At 41.8% G+C, this 17062-nt stretch overlaps 2 protein-coding genes across 3 annotated transcripts in view; one reads left to right on the top strand and one right to left on the bottom strand.

The window, feature by feature from the left end:
- The window catches only part of Thumpd1 (THUMP domain containing 1), a 17745-nt gene extending 10082 nt beyond the window's left edge, over positions 1-7663 (top strand). For both annotated transcript variants that reach the window (XM_031388086.1, XM_031388087.1), the window contains exons 2-5: positions 1957-2349; positions 3367-3541; positions 4390-4638; positions 5615-7663. In XM_031388086.1, coding sequence (XP_031243946.1) covers positions 2119-2349; positions 3367-3541; positions 4390-4638; positions 5615-6021 — 1062 coding nt within the window. In that variant the 5' untranslated portion in view covers positions 1957-2118 and the 3' untranslated portion in view covers positions 6022-7663. The remainder of the gene's footprint in view (positions 1-1956; positions 2350-3366; positions 3542-4389; positions 4639-5614) is intronic.
- A 333-nt stretch (positions 7664-7996) lies between these two features.
- Acsm4 (acyl-CoA synthetase medium chain family member 4) overlaps positions 7997-17062 on the bottom strand; it is a 27525-nt gene continuing 18459 nt past the window's right edge. The window contains exons 7-14 of the mRNA XM_031388085.1: positions 16059-16138; positions 13651-13774; positions 12145-12225; positions 11906-11998; positions 11352-11479; positions 11154-11253; positions 9670-9789; positions 7997-8450 (exon numbers count right to left, since the gene is read on the bottom strand). Coding sequence (XP_031243945.1) covers positions 8364-8450; positions 9670-9789; positions 11154-11253; positions 11352-11479; positions 11906-11998; positions 12145-12225; positions 13651-13774; positions 16059-16138 — 813 coding nt within the window. The 3' untranslated portion in view covers positions 7997-8363. The remainder of the gene's footprint in view (positions 8451-9669; positions 9790-11153; positions 11254-11351; positions 11480-11905; positions 11999-12144; positions 12226-13650; positions 13775-16058; positions 16139-17062) is intronic.

Here is a 17062-nt window from a genome sequence, read left to right as displayed (position 1 = left end):
TTTGGAGGGGAACTGGGAATGGAGAAATTCGCATGTAAATAAAGAAAATATCTAAAATAAAAAAAAAAGACTTATTATCATTATGTGATGCTACTGGGAGAGTGTGGAACTGTAGGGAGCTGAGGGAAATTAAGTCTTGTGGTATAACCCTGTGATTCAGGATTTCAAATTCAAGCCCTATCTGGTGCACAGAGCAAGTTCAGACCAACCTGGGGAATTAAGTTTGACCCTGTTTTAGAATAAAAATTAATAAAGGGTTGGGATATAGCTTAGTGGTCTGGCTTATGCCTGGGTCAGATCCGTAGTACAAAACAAAGTGGTAAGGCTTAGTGAGATGAAGTTAGGCCACTGAACATGTGACCTTATGGGACTAATAGAAACCCAGACCCTACCCTAAACTCTGTCTCACCTTCTCGTTACCAGGAGTTGAGAATCTTTCTTGCATTGGCTCTTGTCATAATGTATATTGTCTCACACAGTCAGACGCAATGAGATCAAGTGTCTTTAGACCTCTAAACTCTGAGCTGAATGAATCTTGCCTTATGTTAAGCTAGTTATCTGGGGTTTCTTGGGTCAGTAACAGAAAATGACAACATAACTCCAGTGCAACCAGCTGACTGCCTGTATAGACTGAGCTTATTCTTATCTTTCTTTTAAATTCTAAGTTGTAGGCTTCAGTTTTCCTATGTGGGGACCTGGGTGTTAGGCTTTCCACTTAATTACTCTAAAACACTAGCTAAGATCTATACTATACTATCTAAACTATACGAAGATCCAGATAGGTATATCACACTCTCCCTATTTTTCTTAAACCTTTATTTTCTCTTCTCCCCTTTTACTTGGATGAGGTTTGTAGGTAAACTGAAAAAAAGCACTCTTCATGATTCCCCAGCACTCCCATCAAACCAGGGTTGTCTGGGCTACCTTTCCACTGGGCACTTGACACCATCCTTCTTTTTCCTCATCAAGAACATCACTTCTCCAATTAACCCTCTGTCATGTGTGTTAGGGTTCAAAAATCCAAAACAACCCAAGCAGGCACAAGAGTCTAGCAGAGCACGATCTTTATTTGAATTAGTCAGCAAGAACTGACCAGTCAGGGACAACAGCACAGACTGGGGAGCAAACTGCATGTTCAAATGTCATCTCAGTAAGGATGTAAGCGGATGACAAAATGTATTGTACTCAGGGTGATACTGATGGATTAGGGACACTGTATCTCCGAACCAGGATGTTAAGAATTTTTAAGCCCATGTATATGTGTGTATGAGCACATGTGGCAGTCAGAGGACAGTTGCTGAGTTGGCCTTCTCTTTTCACCATGTGGGGCTGTGGGATCTTCAGACTTGGCAACAAATGTTTTTTCCAGCTGAGTTGGCTTGCTGGCTCAGAAGGAGATTTGAGATTTTTTTAGTTCTTGAGTTACTTCTACAATCCATCCCACATTGTGTGTCTATCTGTCTGGATTAGATAACCTTTTTGGAACAAAACTGCTTTTGTCTCAATTGTTTTGTTCAGAAGCAAGCAATGTAACTTTCCTGTCAAAACCAAGGGCATGCAGAGCATCTTACCACAATGTCACTCTCACATATTGGGACATCCATGTCTAACAGAAGCATGGAGAAAGTGATTAATATAGTAGTTCTAGTATTAATATAGACACATTTTACAACTTAGTGTTTAATGCTCCATGGCGCCAGGGTCTGCCTTTACTGAGTCCCTTCTGTTCCTCATGGTGATATGGTAGACTCCAGTGACTCCTGAGAAACCTTATTATAAGGACAATAAATGTCACGTTCTGCTGATGGCACGACCTCCGTACTTTAGACAGCGACTAGCACGATAAACCTTAACTTTAAAGAAAAAAATCAATAAATATGAAAGGGTAAATATACCATTTCTTTGGGAGCACGTTTAACACCCTGCTGGAGTCCAAAATTTACTTTTATGTTCTAGTTCCACTTTGAAGCTGTTGTCACTCTATGCGAGAACGGGGCGGGACCAGAGGCACCGGAAGGCGGTGTGCGCGACCGCTTGGGCAAACTGTCGCGTACTTGTGACGCAATCACCCCGCGTCCGCGCAGACGAAGACTCCAAGGAACGTGGATCGTAGGTAGCATGGCGACCACCGCCCAGCAGTCCCCTCAGCCGGTCGGCGGAAAGCGCAAAGGCAAATCCCAGTTCCTGCCGGCCAAGAGGGCCCGACGCGGTGACGCAGGCGGCCCGCGGCAGCTGGAGCCCGGCCTGCAGGGCATCCTCATCACCTGCAACATGAACGAGCGCAAGTGCGTGGAGGAGGCCTACAGCCTGCTCAACGAGTACGGCGACGACATGTACGGGCCGGAAAAGGTACGGGCCTCGGGGAGAGTGAGCCATCCGCGGGCCGCTTCTGGGGAGCGGAGGCGGCAGTTGCTTCGAAGTGCCTATAAGGTTCTTGCATGACCTCGTTTACCTTCCCGCCCCTGGTGTGCCTGTTATTGCGGTCTCTGCCTGGTGGGCGTGTGCCTCCGGGCTAGCCCTTTAGTCTTCCTTGACATCACTAAAGACAGTGACTCCCACGCATCGATTGCCTTCTGTGGACCAGGTAGTGTGCTAAAGCCCGTTCAGATGCGTACCTCTTGCGAAGTTGCTGCAAGCTAAAATCTCCTTGAGATCTCTCTGAGGTGAGGAAGATAGGGATGCTATCTTCCATGTGCACTTGAAAATACACGTAAGAAAACTGGTGAAGCCCAGATCTCATCCTGTGGCAGTTTGGCAGCCGTGATGTTATTTGGCTTAGACTCCGGATACACCTGTACACTCTGAAGTGTGGAGAAAGATAGTGTAGTTTGCCTCATTACTTGAGAGGAGGGGGCAGAATAGGACTCTACAGGCTCCTTCAGCGTACACAGTTATTTTTGTTACCCGATTGAAAATCCCCTTGGAAGGACAGGGCAGCAGGCACGTGTCCTGTCTATGCTGTTGCTTTGTGCAAGTTCCCTTTTTGTTGAGCCCCTTTTGTTTTTGACAGAAGACTTTGTGGCTACCTCAGGTTGGCCTCAGCTCCCCAGGTGTAGGGATTAGAAGCACTGGCCACTGCTTTGTGTGCTCCCTCTCTTATAGCGGGAGTAAGGGGTTTTAGTTCTCTCGTACATTTGGTTCTAATCCTATCACAGTCACATTGCCTGCCTGCCACTATCCAAGTGAGTCTGAAAGCATACCACATTATTTCTTAGTGTACGTTTTAGAAGTATTTTATTAATCTAATTAAAAAATTATTGTCAACATTTAGACCTCTGCCACTGGGGGTTTCATATAAGTAGTTAATTACAGTGTTTGAACATGAGCTGTTCTGTAATTTTTGCGTGTTGTTTTTTATGTAAACAGTTGATAGACAAGGACCAGCAGCCCTCTGGAAGTGAGGGAGAAGACGATGATGCAGAGGCTGCCTTGAGAAAAGAAGTTGGTGACATTAAGGCTTCTACAGAGAAGAGGCTGAGAAGATTCCAGTCAATGGAGAGCGGAGCAAATAATGTAGTCTTCATCAGGACACTTGGGATAGGTATGTCTGATTAACAGCTCTAAGATCATCGATCCCATAGTATCTAGGCATTTCTGTCTTAGCAGATGCTGCCTAGACAATGGCTTCCTCGGTATGGCTGTTAATTACTCTGTGGAACGTTTCCACATTCCATCAACAGTGTATCAGTTTCAGCAGGTTTTTGAAAAGGTTTTCAGATGACATATACCACACTCAGGGAATTTGCTTCTTATTCCACATTTTGGAAGTGGTGCCATTTTAGTTTCCTAATAATGTGTGGAGGTGGAGGGTGGTAAGCATAGCATTGGTTAAGAATAGGGCCCTGGCTGTGCCTCATCCTTCTTTTGGTAATGTATAATGAAAGTGTATATTCTGTCTGAAAGAGGAGCTGCTACTTAGTTCCAGGTAGTTACCATTTAGGAATGGAGGGCCTGATCCACTTAAAGCCTGGAAGTGGAATTCCTTTGACTTTCAGATGTGGTCACTAATTTGAAACTCTTAGCACTGTTGTCTCTGGCAGATGTATCCCTTGGGAAGCAGCCAGTGAATCACTGTGTCATGCTGTGCTGTGTGGTGCTGGGAGTCTTCCCCAGCTGAGAGCTGGACTTCTGTGCTCACTAGACCCATTAAGTACTAAATTAGGACTCTAAGTTACAGATTTTGTTTTTGTAAAAATATGCTGTGTAATGCTTGTTACCCTAGTTTGTATTACAAGAAAACAGCAGTAAGGTGTTGTGGTTTAAGTTTGATTCTAAAACTATCAACATTTATATTTGGTAGGTTCCAGAGAAATACTAGTTGGAAAATAAAAACAAACGTCTTTTTTTTTTCCTTGTGTTTCTTCTTTTCTTTTTTCCTTTTTCTCTTAGAACCTGAGAAGTTAGTGCATCATATTCTCCAGGATATGTACAAAACCAAGAAAAAGAAGACACGGGCTATTCTGCGAATGTTGCCTGTAGCAGGCACATGTAAAGCTTTTTTAGAAGATATGAAAAAATATGCAGAAACATTTCTGGAACCCTGGTTTAAAGCCCCAAACAAAGGGACATTTCAGATTGTATACAAATCTCGAAATAATAGCCATCTGAATAGAGAAGACGTTATTAAAGAGTTGGCAGGTAAGCTCTCTTAGTAATTCTATATAGCCTGCTCTGGTTAAAACTTATTGCCTAAACATTTTTAAGTTTATTATATTTTTTCTTCAGCACATATATCAGATCTAAGTAATACTGGTATGTGAGGGAGATTCTCTGGTAGAATTCTGTGCATTTCAAAATTGAATATTTGGGAAAATACAGTGATCTGCCCATACCCACGGGTGATTGGTCATTAGATCCCATAGGGATACCAAACCTGTGAGTGCTCAGGTAAATCTTCTATAAAATTGACAGCCTTGTTGTAGTGTTTGCATATAACCTGCATATGTTCTTTTATTTTATATCATCTCTGGATTACTTAGAATACTAAGTCTAGTGCAACCTCTGTGAAAGTAGTTAAGTTCTCTTATGTAGAGATAATGACAATTAAAATCAAGTCTGTTCTTGTTAAGTGGAGATATCATTTTCTTTCCTAAGTGTTGTGATTCACACTTAATTGCCACGGAGGCCAGAAGAGGTTGTCAGAGCTGACAGGTGATTGTTAGCTTCTCAACATGAATGCTGGGAGCCAATAGTCTTCTGCGAGAGCAGTGCACGCACATTTCCACTGAGTCTTCTCTCTACTCTGCCAACCGTTCTCTTATTAAATGTCTCAAGGTTTCATTCATATTTATTAAAAGCATCGATAGAGCTGCGTATGCATGCCCTTGATCCCACAGTTGGGAAGCAGAGGCAGGCTGATTGCAATGAACTCCAGGCCAAACTGGTCTACACCAGTGAATTCTAGGTCAGCCAGGGCTACATAGAGACCCAGTCTTGAAATAAACAAACAAACAAAAAGTATTAATGGAATTTGATTGACATTCATTAAGAATAGTGAATTTTTATAATCCCTGTTTTAACAAATCCTGTATTGTAAGGGATGAAAGCCTTGTTTGGCTCCATCAGGCTTAATGATATTCTTCCTTCTTAGTCTATTTTCCTATTTTTGTTTCAGGAATAGTGGGCAGCCTCAATTCAGAAAACAAAGTGGATCTCACTAATCCAGAATACACGGTGGTAGTAGAAATCATCAAAGCTGTGTGTTGCCTGAGTGTTGTGAAAGATTATGTGCTGTTCAGAAAATACAACCTCCAAGAAGTAGTGAAGAGTGCAAAAGACTCACAGCCTCACCCAAAGCTGGGAAATGGCAAAGAAGCAAAATTGGAACCTGATAGCAAGTTGACTCAAAGTGATCCCCCAGAAGGGAAAAATAACCAACAGGTAGCACCAGAGAGTATCGAGGAGCTGGGGCAGACAGAGGCAGGGTCTGAAACCCAGCTGGGGAGTGAAGGAAGTGCTAAACCTGAACCTGAAAGTCAAGTCTCAGAAGTACCCAAGACAAATGAAAATGAGGTCTCATAGGTCATTCTGCAGGGAGGTGGTCTCTGCTGGGGTGAGAATGTGGAATTGGGATAATATATTTTGACTTTTGTGTGCTGCTCAATGCTGACCTCACAGTCCCCATTGTCAGTTTTGTTAGAGCCCTTCCAGGCTCTATGTCTGTGTGTGTGCAGAACCATGTACTGTTTCCTAGGAGAGAGTGCAAGGAGAATGGTGTTGGCTTCTGCCCCCTCATTACTCTCTCTAGTTTCCTTTTAAGCACTGCCATCTGATGTGGAACTGAACAGTATCTGAGTGGGAAATGAGCAGGACATTCTGAGGAGGGTATGTGCTATGGCTCAGCTGTCCCTGCTGTTCTATTGTACACATAGAGAAGCGGTGTTGTGGATTATATGGGGATCACTTTGCAATGCTTTCTACTTTTTGTTTTTCTTGGTTTTTTGTTTTCTTTTATGTTAAGAGCAAATCTGATGGCTCATCGCTGCAAGTGTTTTAGAGAAGGTATGAGGTAGAAGAGGACTGCTCTAAGTGTAGACCCAGGGGTATTTCTGATAAGATTAAGGATGAGGAATCATTGCTGGGTCACTTCCATATCCTAGTACAAAAAAACAGGAAAGAAAGCTACTATACCAGGGTTTCACTGCACTGCTATCCAAGATGGACTGTCAGCTTGTGTTGCTTTCAAGTGTTCGTCACAGGCAGAGATTGGAAGGGTAGAAGGGAGCATTGAGTACTATAAGACCAACTATCCAGGTGGGGACTATAACATTAGGTTGGGAAATGGGTTTGTGCTTAAATCTTAATGCATGAAGCTAGTGACATGAGAATATATACTTCGTGTCACACCGCTAGAGGCTTGCTTGGGAGCCAGACCAAGAAGATGTGGGAGAAGCAGAGAATAGGCAGTACCTTGCTAAAGCAGATGGGGCTAGACCATCCTCTGGTGTTTGACATGTTAACTCGGGTCTGAGATTGAAACCATCTTGAGAGGATAGGCCTTGGTGTCTCCTAAGAAAGAATCTTGGTGTCTTTGTGGCTTGCTCCAAGATAGAGGGACTTTTGTTTTAATAGTGTAGGACAAAGGGCCTGAGAATAAATTACTCTTTGCTCAGACTGGAAGTTGTGGAGCATGGCAAGTTGCTGCACTTGAGATTTTGATCTACACTTTCTTTTTAATTGCTTTTTTATTTATTTGTTTTCAGTGAGTCCCTAGTGTGACTGGCTATTTGCCAACTGCACAGTGCTGTGGGCTCTTGGGATCTAAATTCACTCACTGATTTTGCTCTGCCTTCAGACTTGCTTACTTTGTCTTCACTGACTTTTCAGTGTGCTAGTTTACAGGTGATCCCAGGGTAGGGACTTCGAGGTTAGTTTAAAACTAGAGCAGTTAGAACAGAAAAGAAAGAAGCAGAAACCAAATCCCTGTGGCGAGGGTCAGCATTCCTGCCCTGCTCTGCCGACAGAGGAGTTAGCCTGGAGGACATGTTCCTCCAAAGCTGAATACAGTGTTCAGATATTTTTACTGCATTTTGTTCTTGGTACAGCTGAACTTTCAGGTTTTCAAAGTTCCTGATATTTTAAAAAATAAAAATTAATTTGTTCTGTAAAATTTGGCATTCTTACTTTTTTGCTCTGCCCTGTATTAAATGTCTTTCTATGTGTATAGTATGTTTACTATAAAAATGGCTTTCTATATGTACAGCGTGTTTACTGTAAAAATGCTTATATGTTTAATTATGTATCAAAAATCCTGGCTCATTGTTCCTAAAAAGTAAAGATACTAAGTTTATTCCTGAATAATTAATATTCAAAAACTACAAGTTTAAAATATCTTGCAGGATTTACTAAAAGCAGCTATCTCATACTGAGTTTTGTTAAAGTCATTAATTGGCCTTTGAATCATTTATACTTCTGATTTGAAGAGTATTTTAATCTGCTTGAAAGGGGTGATTTCATAAAGACTTGTTATACAAAGGGATCACCTGAGACAGTCTTAGGACAGTTCATCTTTACTTTGGAATTATCAGGACAAGATGTATAAAGCACAGATTCATGGTATGCTGCCCTTTTCTCTGGAGGCATTTGACCTCTGACACTTCATTCTCTGTTGGTTTGATCATCACAACAGTACCCTTCTCAAGTATGTTTAGATTTTGCTTGTTCCTTTATTGTTTTCCTAGATATTACTATTTTCAAACAGGAAAAAACGAATGTTAAAGCATTTTAAGAGAAACAGGAAAGACAGTATTTTAAGAGTGAACTAGGAAGAAAGCATTCAAGCGTTTTAAGAGTAGTCGCTGAACTATCAGGAAGCTAGAACTGAAACAAGCCGCATCACTTTTTCTGCCAAGGTTCTCATCCAGTTATGCTCGTCCCCATTCCTGGTCTCTTAACACATTGCGTTTGATTTTTCCAGTGATGGTCTTTGGGAGTTCTTGAACAAATTCCACCTGATTGACAGAAAAACAACAGGAGGTACTTGATTCCGTGTGTCTCATCCTAGCAGTCAGTGCAATTATAGGAACCTTTGGCTAAGGATTAAAGTAGGAGATTCCCAGCTTTAGGTATCCTTCCAAAAGTAAATAATCTCTTCATCCTTTGGTTTTACTCTGTTTACACCTAGAACCCAATTGCCTTCTACTACACCTGATTCAGAGAAAAGACCTCTTAAAACGTTGGTCTTTAAAGAGCTGGGACCTAAAGAAAATCTTAGGGATGATTTACAGAGTTAGTAGAGGTTTCACCTTAATCCCTGACTTGGCCATACACTTTTGTCTTTGATTTCTTCTCTCAAATATCTTTAAATGTCTTCACATCTCTTCTGAAAGTCAAAGTTACCAATGTTATTTTAGTGGAAAAAGTATGAAGATGGATCAGATCACTAACATGAACTACATTTAGCCAGCAGCAGCTGATAGTACTCCAGAGCCAGAAGGTACTGCAACCATCCTTGACTTTATATGTGCTTGTTCTTCTGTCCCTCTGCCTTTGAAGAAAGGTTCAGGAAGAGTCCTCTCTCTCTCTCTCTCTCTCTCTCTCTCTGTGTGTGTGTGTGTGTGTGTGTCTACTTCTGAGGCTTAAATGGGGCTACTTGAACATCTTGGGCTTAATGGGGTATCATAGCCTATTTTACTCTGTAGATCAGGTGCCACATCTAAACATTAAGAACTTGGTGATTCTTAACTTCCATTCCCCTTTTCCATATAAAATGGCCCTTATTAGTCCTGAAAACATTCTTAGCATTGCAGTCTATTTTTTTTCTTTTTTCCATATGTGTGAACTCACCTATATGGGTACACATGCATATCCTCAGTTAACTCTTCCACCTAAGAGACCAGGTCTCTTAGTCAAACCCAGAGTTCTCAAATATGGCTGGTCTTGCTAGCTGTCTTGCTCTGGTGTTCTACTTCTGCCTTCCAAGGCAGTTGAGCCAGCACACCCACCCACACATATACATGCATTCTGGGAATCTGAACTCCAGTCCTCACACTTTCACAGCAAGTACTTTAGTCACACCCCCAGCCTCTGCAGCAAAGGATCATGTGTAGCATCCTAAATACAAAAAACTTTAAACAAAAACTTCGGAGTAAAACAAACTCAAGAGGTATCTTCTAGGATATACAAGTGTAAGGTCAAAATCCAACACAGTTTGAGGTAACTTGCACCTACTTTTCTTGGGTACTTATAAGGTGCTGTTGAGTTTTTCACATGCTCCTGAAGTTCAGCGGTTAACTTCTCACGGTTGGAGCACTTGAAGGGTGCAGCTAATACAATAAATGCCTTCACCACCTGCAGCAGAAAAACCATTTGCTTGTAAGACACATCAAAGGTTTGGAACTATTGCTGAATGCAGGGATTGGCTGTCCATAGCAGTGCAAACCCCAGAGGCACTGAATGAAGCTTGAGTACAAATGATAAAGTATATTTGAGGATCTCTGCCCAGAGGGATGGACTGTGAATGTGAGGAGTGATGAGTTCTGTTTATATGTCCCATGGACTTAACATTTCTGCTTAGTTGATTGAATGAGGCAGTCCTTGATTTCGAGGTGCACATTTATGCCATGGCACCTCTACAGTTGGAAGCATGTTGAACAGGATGAATGGAGATTCTAAAGAGTATAGTCTGTAGGAGATCTGAAGAAACCAGGAAGGATCTATCTGTAAGGGGTTGTTGCCTCCCAATTTTTCCTACCATTTGAAATACTGCTTAAAAACACTTATAGAGGTTAATTAGTACATTGATTCTAATTGGCACTTGCTTCTGGCATTCGATTGAAATCAGTTCTATTGAAAAGATGAGTATATAGTGGCAGAAGAATATTTTGCAGATTGGAATAGATCAAGAGTGGAGGGGAAAAGATGTCTTTCAGAGTACCCTGTGAAAAGCCACTGGTATGTGAGGGAGGCACAGAAAAAGGGATGGAGAGAACGGATTAGCCACACTGGCTTAATGTTTTTCTGCTTGCTAAGTCTTCAAAAAACTTCCAGGAAGAAAGGGAAATGAACCTCCTAAATAGACCCATAGAAATTTTGGGGCCAACCTTGGGTACAATTTCCTGTTCTTGTTTCTGTAAGAAATGTATTTTGAGCTATAATGGTTGTATGGGAGTTGAAATCTGATGCTTTTGGCTTACACAGTGTCTGTTCCCCACGGAACAACAGCACATGAGTTGTCTAAGCAGTATTCCCCTCATGTCTTTCCAGTAGGGCTACCAGCATTTACTTCCTGAGACCATCATATCATCCAGGTTTGGCCAGCTGGACCACACTGGCTAGAGATGTGGTAGAATTTACTTGAAACTAGTGCAAAAAGAATTCATTCCTTCTTGGTTGGGTGGGGATGAGTTATACTTATTTGTGTCTTGAACTGATTGCTATGTGATAGGAGGAACTAGAGCTTAGGATCTTAGGCAGACAAGGAAGACAGAGCCTTGATAACATCACAGGTATGCTTGGTTGAGGCTTGAACCCCTGAATTAAGAGGACCCAGGCCAAACAATCCCAGACTTCTTTGGGGTAAAACTTATTTGTAAAGTAGATTACCAGGCATACAAGTACCTTTGAGAAAAGTTACCCTGAGTTGGCCTTTGCCATAGACACATGGACAGGACTTGAAAATAAAATTGCTACTTTAGTTCTGCCATCCACCATACCTCTCCTCGGATCGGATCTGGACTGCTGACAACAGCTGACTCAACTACTGCCGGGTGCTCTATCAGTGCACTCTCTACTTCAAATGGCCCAATTCGATACCTGCAGAGGGGAGGAAGCATTTGCTCACCGCATTCTCCAAATAGAAAATCTCCCATTCTGCCATGGCATCAGTTTCTTAGAACAGCAAACATACAAACCCAGAGGATATAATGACATCATCAGCTCTGCCGACAAACCAGAAGTATCCATCATCGTCCTTCACTCCTCTGTCTCCAGTGACATAAAAATTTCTTCTTATTGTAGCATCAGTCTTTTCTGGATTGTCCTACCAATCAAAGATGGTACTTGGGGATTTGTCTGCTAGAACAGACAGGTGTGACACCCAATGAGTGACTTACACATCATATTCCTAAACAGAAGTCAGGGTTTTGATAGGGTGGTTTCTAAAATAGAACACACAAGCTCTAAGCTCCAAGAACTAACCCTCTCCTATGAACCTTGTGCTTGCATGCAACCTCTTCTGCCTCAGCTGGCCCACCTTTCCTCTCTGAGGAGAGCCACTACAAATGGTTTCTTACTTGTAGAATTTATCTTAGTAGTACTCTCATTGAATGGATGTTATTCTCCCCACTTTACACCTGATGAGATAGACCTGTATTGGACACTTGCCCAAGAGTCAGCAAGACGTGGTAGATATGAAATTTGGGCCCATTTCTGAATTCAAGCATGACTAGCATGTTCTTGTTCATACCACATATTCAGAGAAGAAACAGAAGGGCCGATCAGACTTCAGCAATTTCCCTTCCTTGCCAGATGGTAGGATATTTCCATTTTCATCTATAATCTGGAATAAAAGAAATAATATATGTCTTTCATTTATATATATATATATATACATATATATATACATATATATATATAAATAAAATAAAAACAGGTCATGAACAGGGAGAAAAGGAAAGGACTCCTTTCTTGAACCAGTCAACCCACCTGGACATCGTAGGGTGCTACTCCTTTTCCCATGGAGCCTGGTTTAATTTCTTCTCCTTTGCAATTGGCACAAATTATTCCCTATGGAGAGGACATGTTTTATATAAATGTAAAAATTCTGAAAATAAAACTTAAGATTCAGTTTTGCGGGCTAAGGAGATGGCTAAGTCAATAAAGTGCTTGTCATCAAACATGAGGACCTGAATTTTGATCTGTAGCACTCAGGCAAAAAGCCAAATGTGGTGGTTATGAGATGTAAGCTCAGTGCTCAGGAGGTGGAGACAGGTAGATCTCTTGGCTCACTGGCAATCCAGTCTAACCTAATTTGTGGGTGTTGTCCAGTGAGAGAACTTGTCTCAAAAAAGAAATATGGCAGAGGGGCTGGAGCGATGGCTCACTGTTTAACTGCACTCCTAGGCAGGCAGGCACACATGCATGCATACCCTCCCTTCTCCCTTCCTCTCAGAAGAATGCAATGTCATTAAAGCACAAATGGCTAAGCCTCCCCCCCCCCAGGGTTCTGATCCAGTGATGTTCAGTAGGACCTGAGGATGTGCATTCTCCCACATTTCTCTATGGCATCCACACTGCTGTTTTGAGGACTATACTTCTTTCTTATTGCTGCTGTCTGGACTTTTGAGACAAGGGCTAAAGATCTTATTATGATATAATGGAGGCTAGCTTTATACCCATGATGTAGATGAAGCTACCCTTGAATGTGTGGTCCTTTTGCCTCAGTTGCCTGTGTACTAGAATTGCAGACATATCCTGAATCAAGCTGAGGGCAACTAAGCTGAAAACCATGCCTTCTAGGTTCCATTGGATGCACACTGGAATAGATTCTTCCAGAGGCTCTCAGGGGTAGGGAGGTCTTTCTCATTGCAATGGAAAGATGAGCCACTCAGGTCCAGACTCATCAATCCCTAAATTTCCTGAGCTAGGTAGCTGCTGCGCAGGGAGAAGGCAGGAAGGCCAATCATATTTCTTCTTAAGCCATACCTATGTAAGCAATTCATAAATTATGATAGCTATTTTCATCAAGGTGTTGTGAGAAATTCTATAAAGATTTTTAACATGAGTGGGGCACTTCAAGGACTCAGTGCTCAATCTGAGGGCTGAATAGTGCCAACATACAGCCAGATCTTCATACACATAGTTTCTGTATCCTTGGAATCAACTAATCAAGGACTTTGAAGTATGTGGTTTTAAAAATTGGACCTGTATTGTATATACAAGCATTTCTCCCCCCACTATATCCCAGTAACACAGACAGCAGCTGTTTAATTGGTAGTTTTAAATATCAATTTTTCATTGTATTTGTTGCCATGGGTTATCTAGCAATTTAAAAAATAGAGGAAGGTGTGTTTAAAATCTGTGCAAATCCTGTCTCATTTCATATAAGGAACATGAGCATTGTAGGATTTTGGTATTGTCTGGGGTCTTGGACCCAATCTCCTATGGCCACTGAGGAAAAACTTCTAAACAAACTTTGTCCCTCAGACCTACCACTTCAGTCTGTCCGTAGCCCTCGTACAGCTCCAGTCCAGTTTGCATCTTCCACTGTTCCCGTACCTCGGGATTGAGTGGCTCCCCTCCTGTCAAGCAGTGCCGCAGCCTCTTGAATTGATATCTGGAAAGGGATAGTTGCATGGGCTTTGGTGGGGGGACATTTCATCACAAGTTCAGATGTTCAAGCAAGAGAAGTGCCAGGAAAACAGTCTGTAGAAACACTCAATGACCTAAGTGTTTTATGAACACCTCCTGTATTGCTAGATATCTTCTAGTTGTGTTAGGTACATAAGTGATGAAAAGAATATTTCTGAATAAACTATGTTTTGGCCGGTGGGGAGACTTAGAGGGGGAAGGGGTAGATCAGAATGCTAGTAATAATACAAAGTATTGTAATTATGAATAAGTGATACAAAACAGACTAGGTGGTGGCTGTGCAATAACAGCTCTAGGAACCCTCTTAGATTTCTCACAGCATCCATTTTACAGATGGGGAGACTAAGGTCTAGAGAGGGTAAAGAAATTACAAAAGCCTTCGCAATAATAGAGCATCAAGTAGGATGCTCTGCACTGTGAACCTATCAGATCAATGTCCCAAGCATGTCATCCACACTGAATCTTTGTCACAGTGTCGTAGATGAAATTAATGGGGGCTTAGTGAGGTCAAGTAAGCAAGTAACAAAGCCCTGCCTGTTCGACTTTGTGTCTTGTGCTTTTAACTACTGGCCCATGGATCAAGACATGGAGGCCTGGGACAGTCTGACTCACACGTAGTGGGGCCCCAAACAAGCAGGCCGCTACATGGGCAAAATGTTCTCTGTGTCTTCAAGCAACCCTTATATATAGCTTTGGGCTACTCTTGAAATGTGAGGCAAGAAGCTCACATTGACAGCCATAAGGAGATGAAGCTGACAAGAAAAGAGGAGGTGCCTATCCGTGTCACTGTCTTAAAGCTATTCCTCCTCTGGGCAGCCAGACCTTAGTAGGAAAGGAAGACAGGTGGTCAGGCCTCCAGGACTCAAATTATTTTCTTCTTTCTCTTTCCATGTGTTGTGTAACTGTTTCCTCTAAGATTGAAACATTCCCATCCTGCAAGAAAGCTTTTTTAAACTGGAAGGAAACAACTCAAGATAGCTTCAGGAAGTTCCTGAAACTAACTAGATTTCACTAGGTCCCTCCTTGCCAGAGTATGTAATATAAATTGAAAAGAAGACTCAGACAAACCAATCTGCAAAGAAGACTCTGAAAGTAGCAGAAAACAGCCCAGCTGCCTGCAAGAGGTTTAAAACAACAGCGACTTGGAAAGGACACTCTCCAATCTGGTGAGCTGCCTGCAGGCTGTGCAGTGAGTTCTCGGTTCCCAGGTTTTGTGAGCTGTCACTGGTGCCGGAATAGACTTTGGTCCTGCTGCTGTTTTTGAGTACTTTCTGCTCCTGCCAGTAACCACTCACCCATACTAAAGCAAGTGATACCAATACAATCCAGTGGTTCATCAAGTTGGACTTTGGTGGTATTTGTACTTTGGTCTGTCATTGGCTGTCTATCTAGGGTAAGTAAATGTGTGTTTTGTATTTCTCCAGGAGAAGTTTTGTCATTCAACACTATGTGCTGAAAGTTAATTAGTTGTATAAAAATGTATCACAACTTTACCTGGCAGGTGGTGGATGATTTGGCTAAAACATAATTCTGAGTCGTAAGTTGCATTCAGTTCTCTTCAAGGATGCATATGTGTGGTTTTTGTTTGCCTGTTTTGTTTTGAAGGGGCTTATTCTAAAGGCTGTGTGTATTTGTGTGTGTGTGTGTGTGTGTGTGTGTGTGTGTGCTCCTATAGGTGTGGGTGTATGTGTGTGTTCAGGTGTCCTTGTCTGTATGTCTAGGTAGGTCAGAAGGCAGTCTCTCAGGTGTGATTCCAGAAGATACCATCACCTGATGTTTTGAAACAGGCTCACTCCCTGGCCTCAAACTCCTCAAACAGGCTATTCTGGCTTGCCAGTGAGCCTCAGGCATCTGCTTTTCTTTGTGTCCCTACTGTTAGGTTACAAGTACACTCGACAACACCTGGATGTTCACAGTTCAGGGGATCAAACTCAGGTCCTCATGCTTGGGTTGTAAGCATGTGACTGACTGATCTGTCTCCCAATCCTTCCCCTGGATTTTAAGATGGCACATGATTTTGTCCTCATAAGGTATTATTAGGTAGTATCTTGGAATATTTTGATTGTCATGAATGAAGAAAATGCTAATGGCATCTGCTCAGTATCATACAGTGTACAGAATAGTTATTTGGTCCAGAATGTCTATACAGTGAGATTCAGATTTCTGGGCCATCCTCTGTGGTAAAGGAAGCTCTGTAATGTTGATGACAGCTTCTGCATGTGATTCAAATGAAGAGTTCTGCCCAGTACCTCTTTAGGTCCTTTTGTACGAGCATCCGGTACACTGTAGGGGCACTGCACATGGTCGTGATGGGATATGTGGTAAGTGTCTGGAAGACAGAGAAAAAGGGACATGTCAGTAGTGCTCAGCTAGAGGCCATGGCTGTAGAAAACATCTACAGCCTTTCTTTTCTATTACTACCTGCTAATCCCACGGAGTAAGAAAGTAAATATTTACCAGTTGCCATTAGTGACATGTTGGGGGTTTCTAGTTAATGAAGAAATGTACATATTTTAGAAAAAGGCATCTACTGTTGAATTCAGTAGGCGAATTGCTGAGTTTGAGAACAATTAAGTATGAACCGGTTTACTCAACTCCAGAATTTTGTATGATAAACTCTTATAAACGCCTATCCATATTTCCCCTTATGTTCTGTGTTGCATTGAGCATGCCTGTATGAGCTAACCTACCAGGACCTATCAGTGCCATTCCTGCAAAGAACAGCTCACCTTCAGGGAACACCCAGTCATGGCAGAAACAGTGGCTTCAAAGGACTTAAAATGTGCCAGGCTGACTACACCTCTGGTTCCTCAGGTCAAACCTTCAAGTCTCGTGCAATTCTCATGCTTTAGAAGTACCCATATTGGAGAGACAGCCTCAACTGAATTGCCCAATGAGATCACAGCTGGTATTAAACACAGCATTCTGGACAACACTGTCCAGATTCATGTAGGCCGGCTGGACTGTCATAAGGTCAAGAATAACTCTTTTTTTTTCCAGCTCCTGTAAATATTTTCTTATTGGTTTAAGTTTTATTGCATATGATGAGAAAGAATACATAATTTCAATTTATCTAAATTTGTTAACGTTTAAAAACATATTTTAAGTAAATAGAATTGCATCACATTCTCGTTTCCCTTTTGTATCCCAACTCCTCCCAGAGACCCCACTTCAATACTTGTTTCTCATTTTTTTATTTTGTCATATTCTTTAAAATTTATAAAATATTGTAATAATAAAAATGAGTATTATA

This window comes from Mastomys coucha, unplaced genomic scaffold (assembly GCF_008632895.1).
Source record: "Mastomys coucha isolate ucsf_1 unplaced genomic scaffold, UCSF_Mcou_1 pScaffold21, whole genome shotgun sequence".
Lineage (NCBI taxonomy): Eukaryota > Metazoa > Chordata > Mammalia > Rodentia > Muridae > Mastomys > Mastomys coucha.
This window is presented reverse-complemented; position numbering and strand designations above follow the sequence as displayed.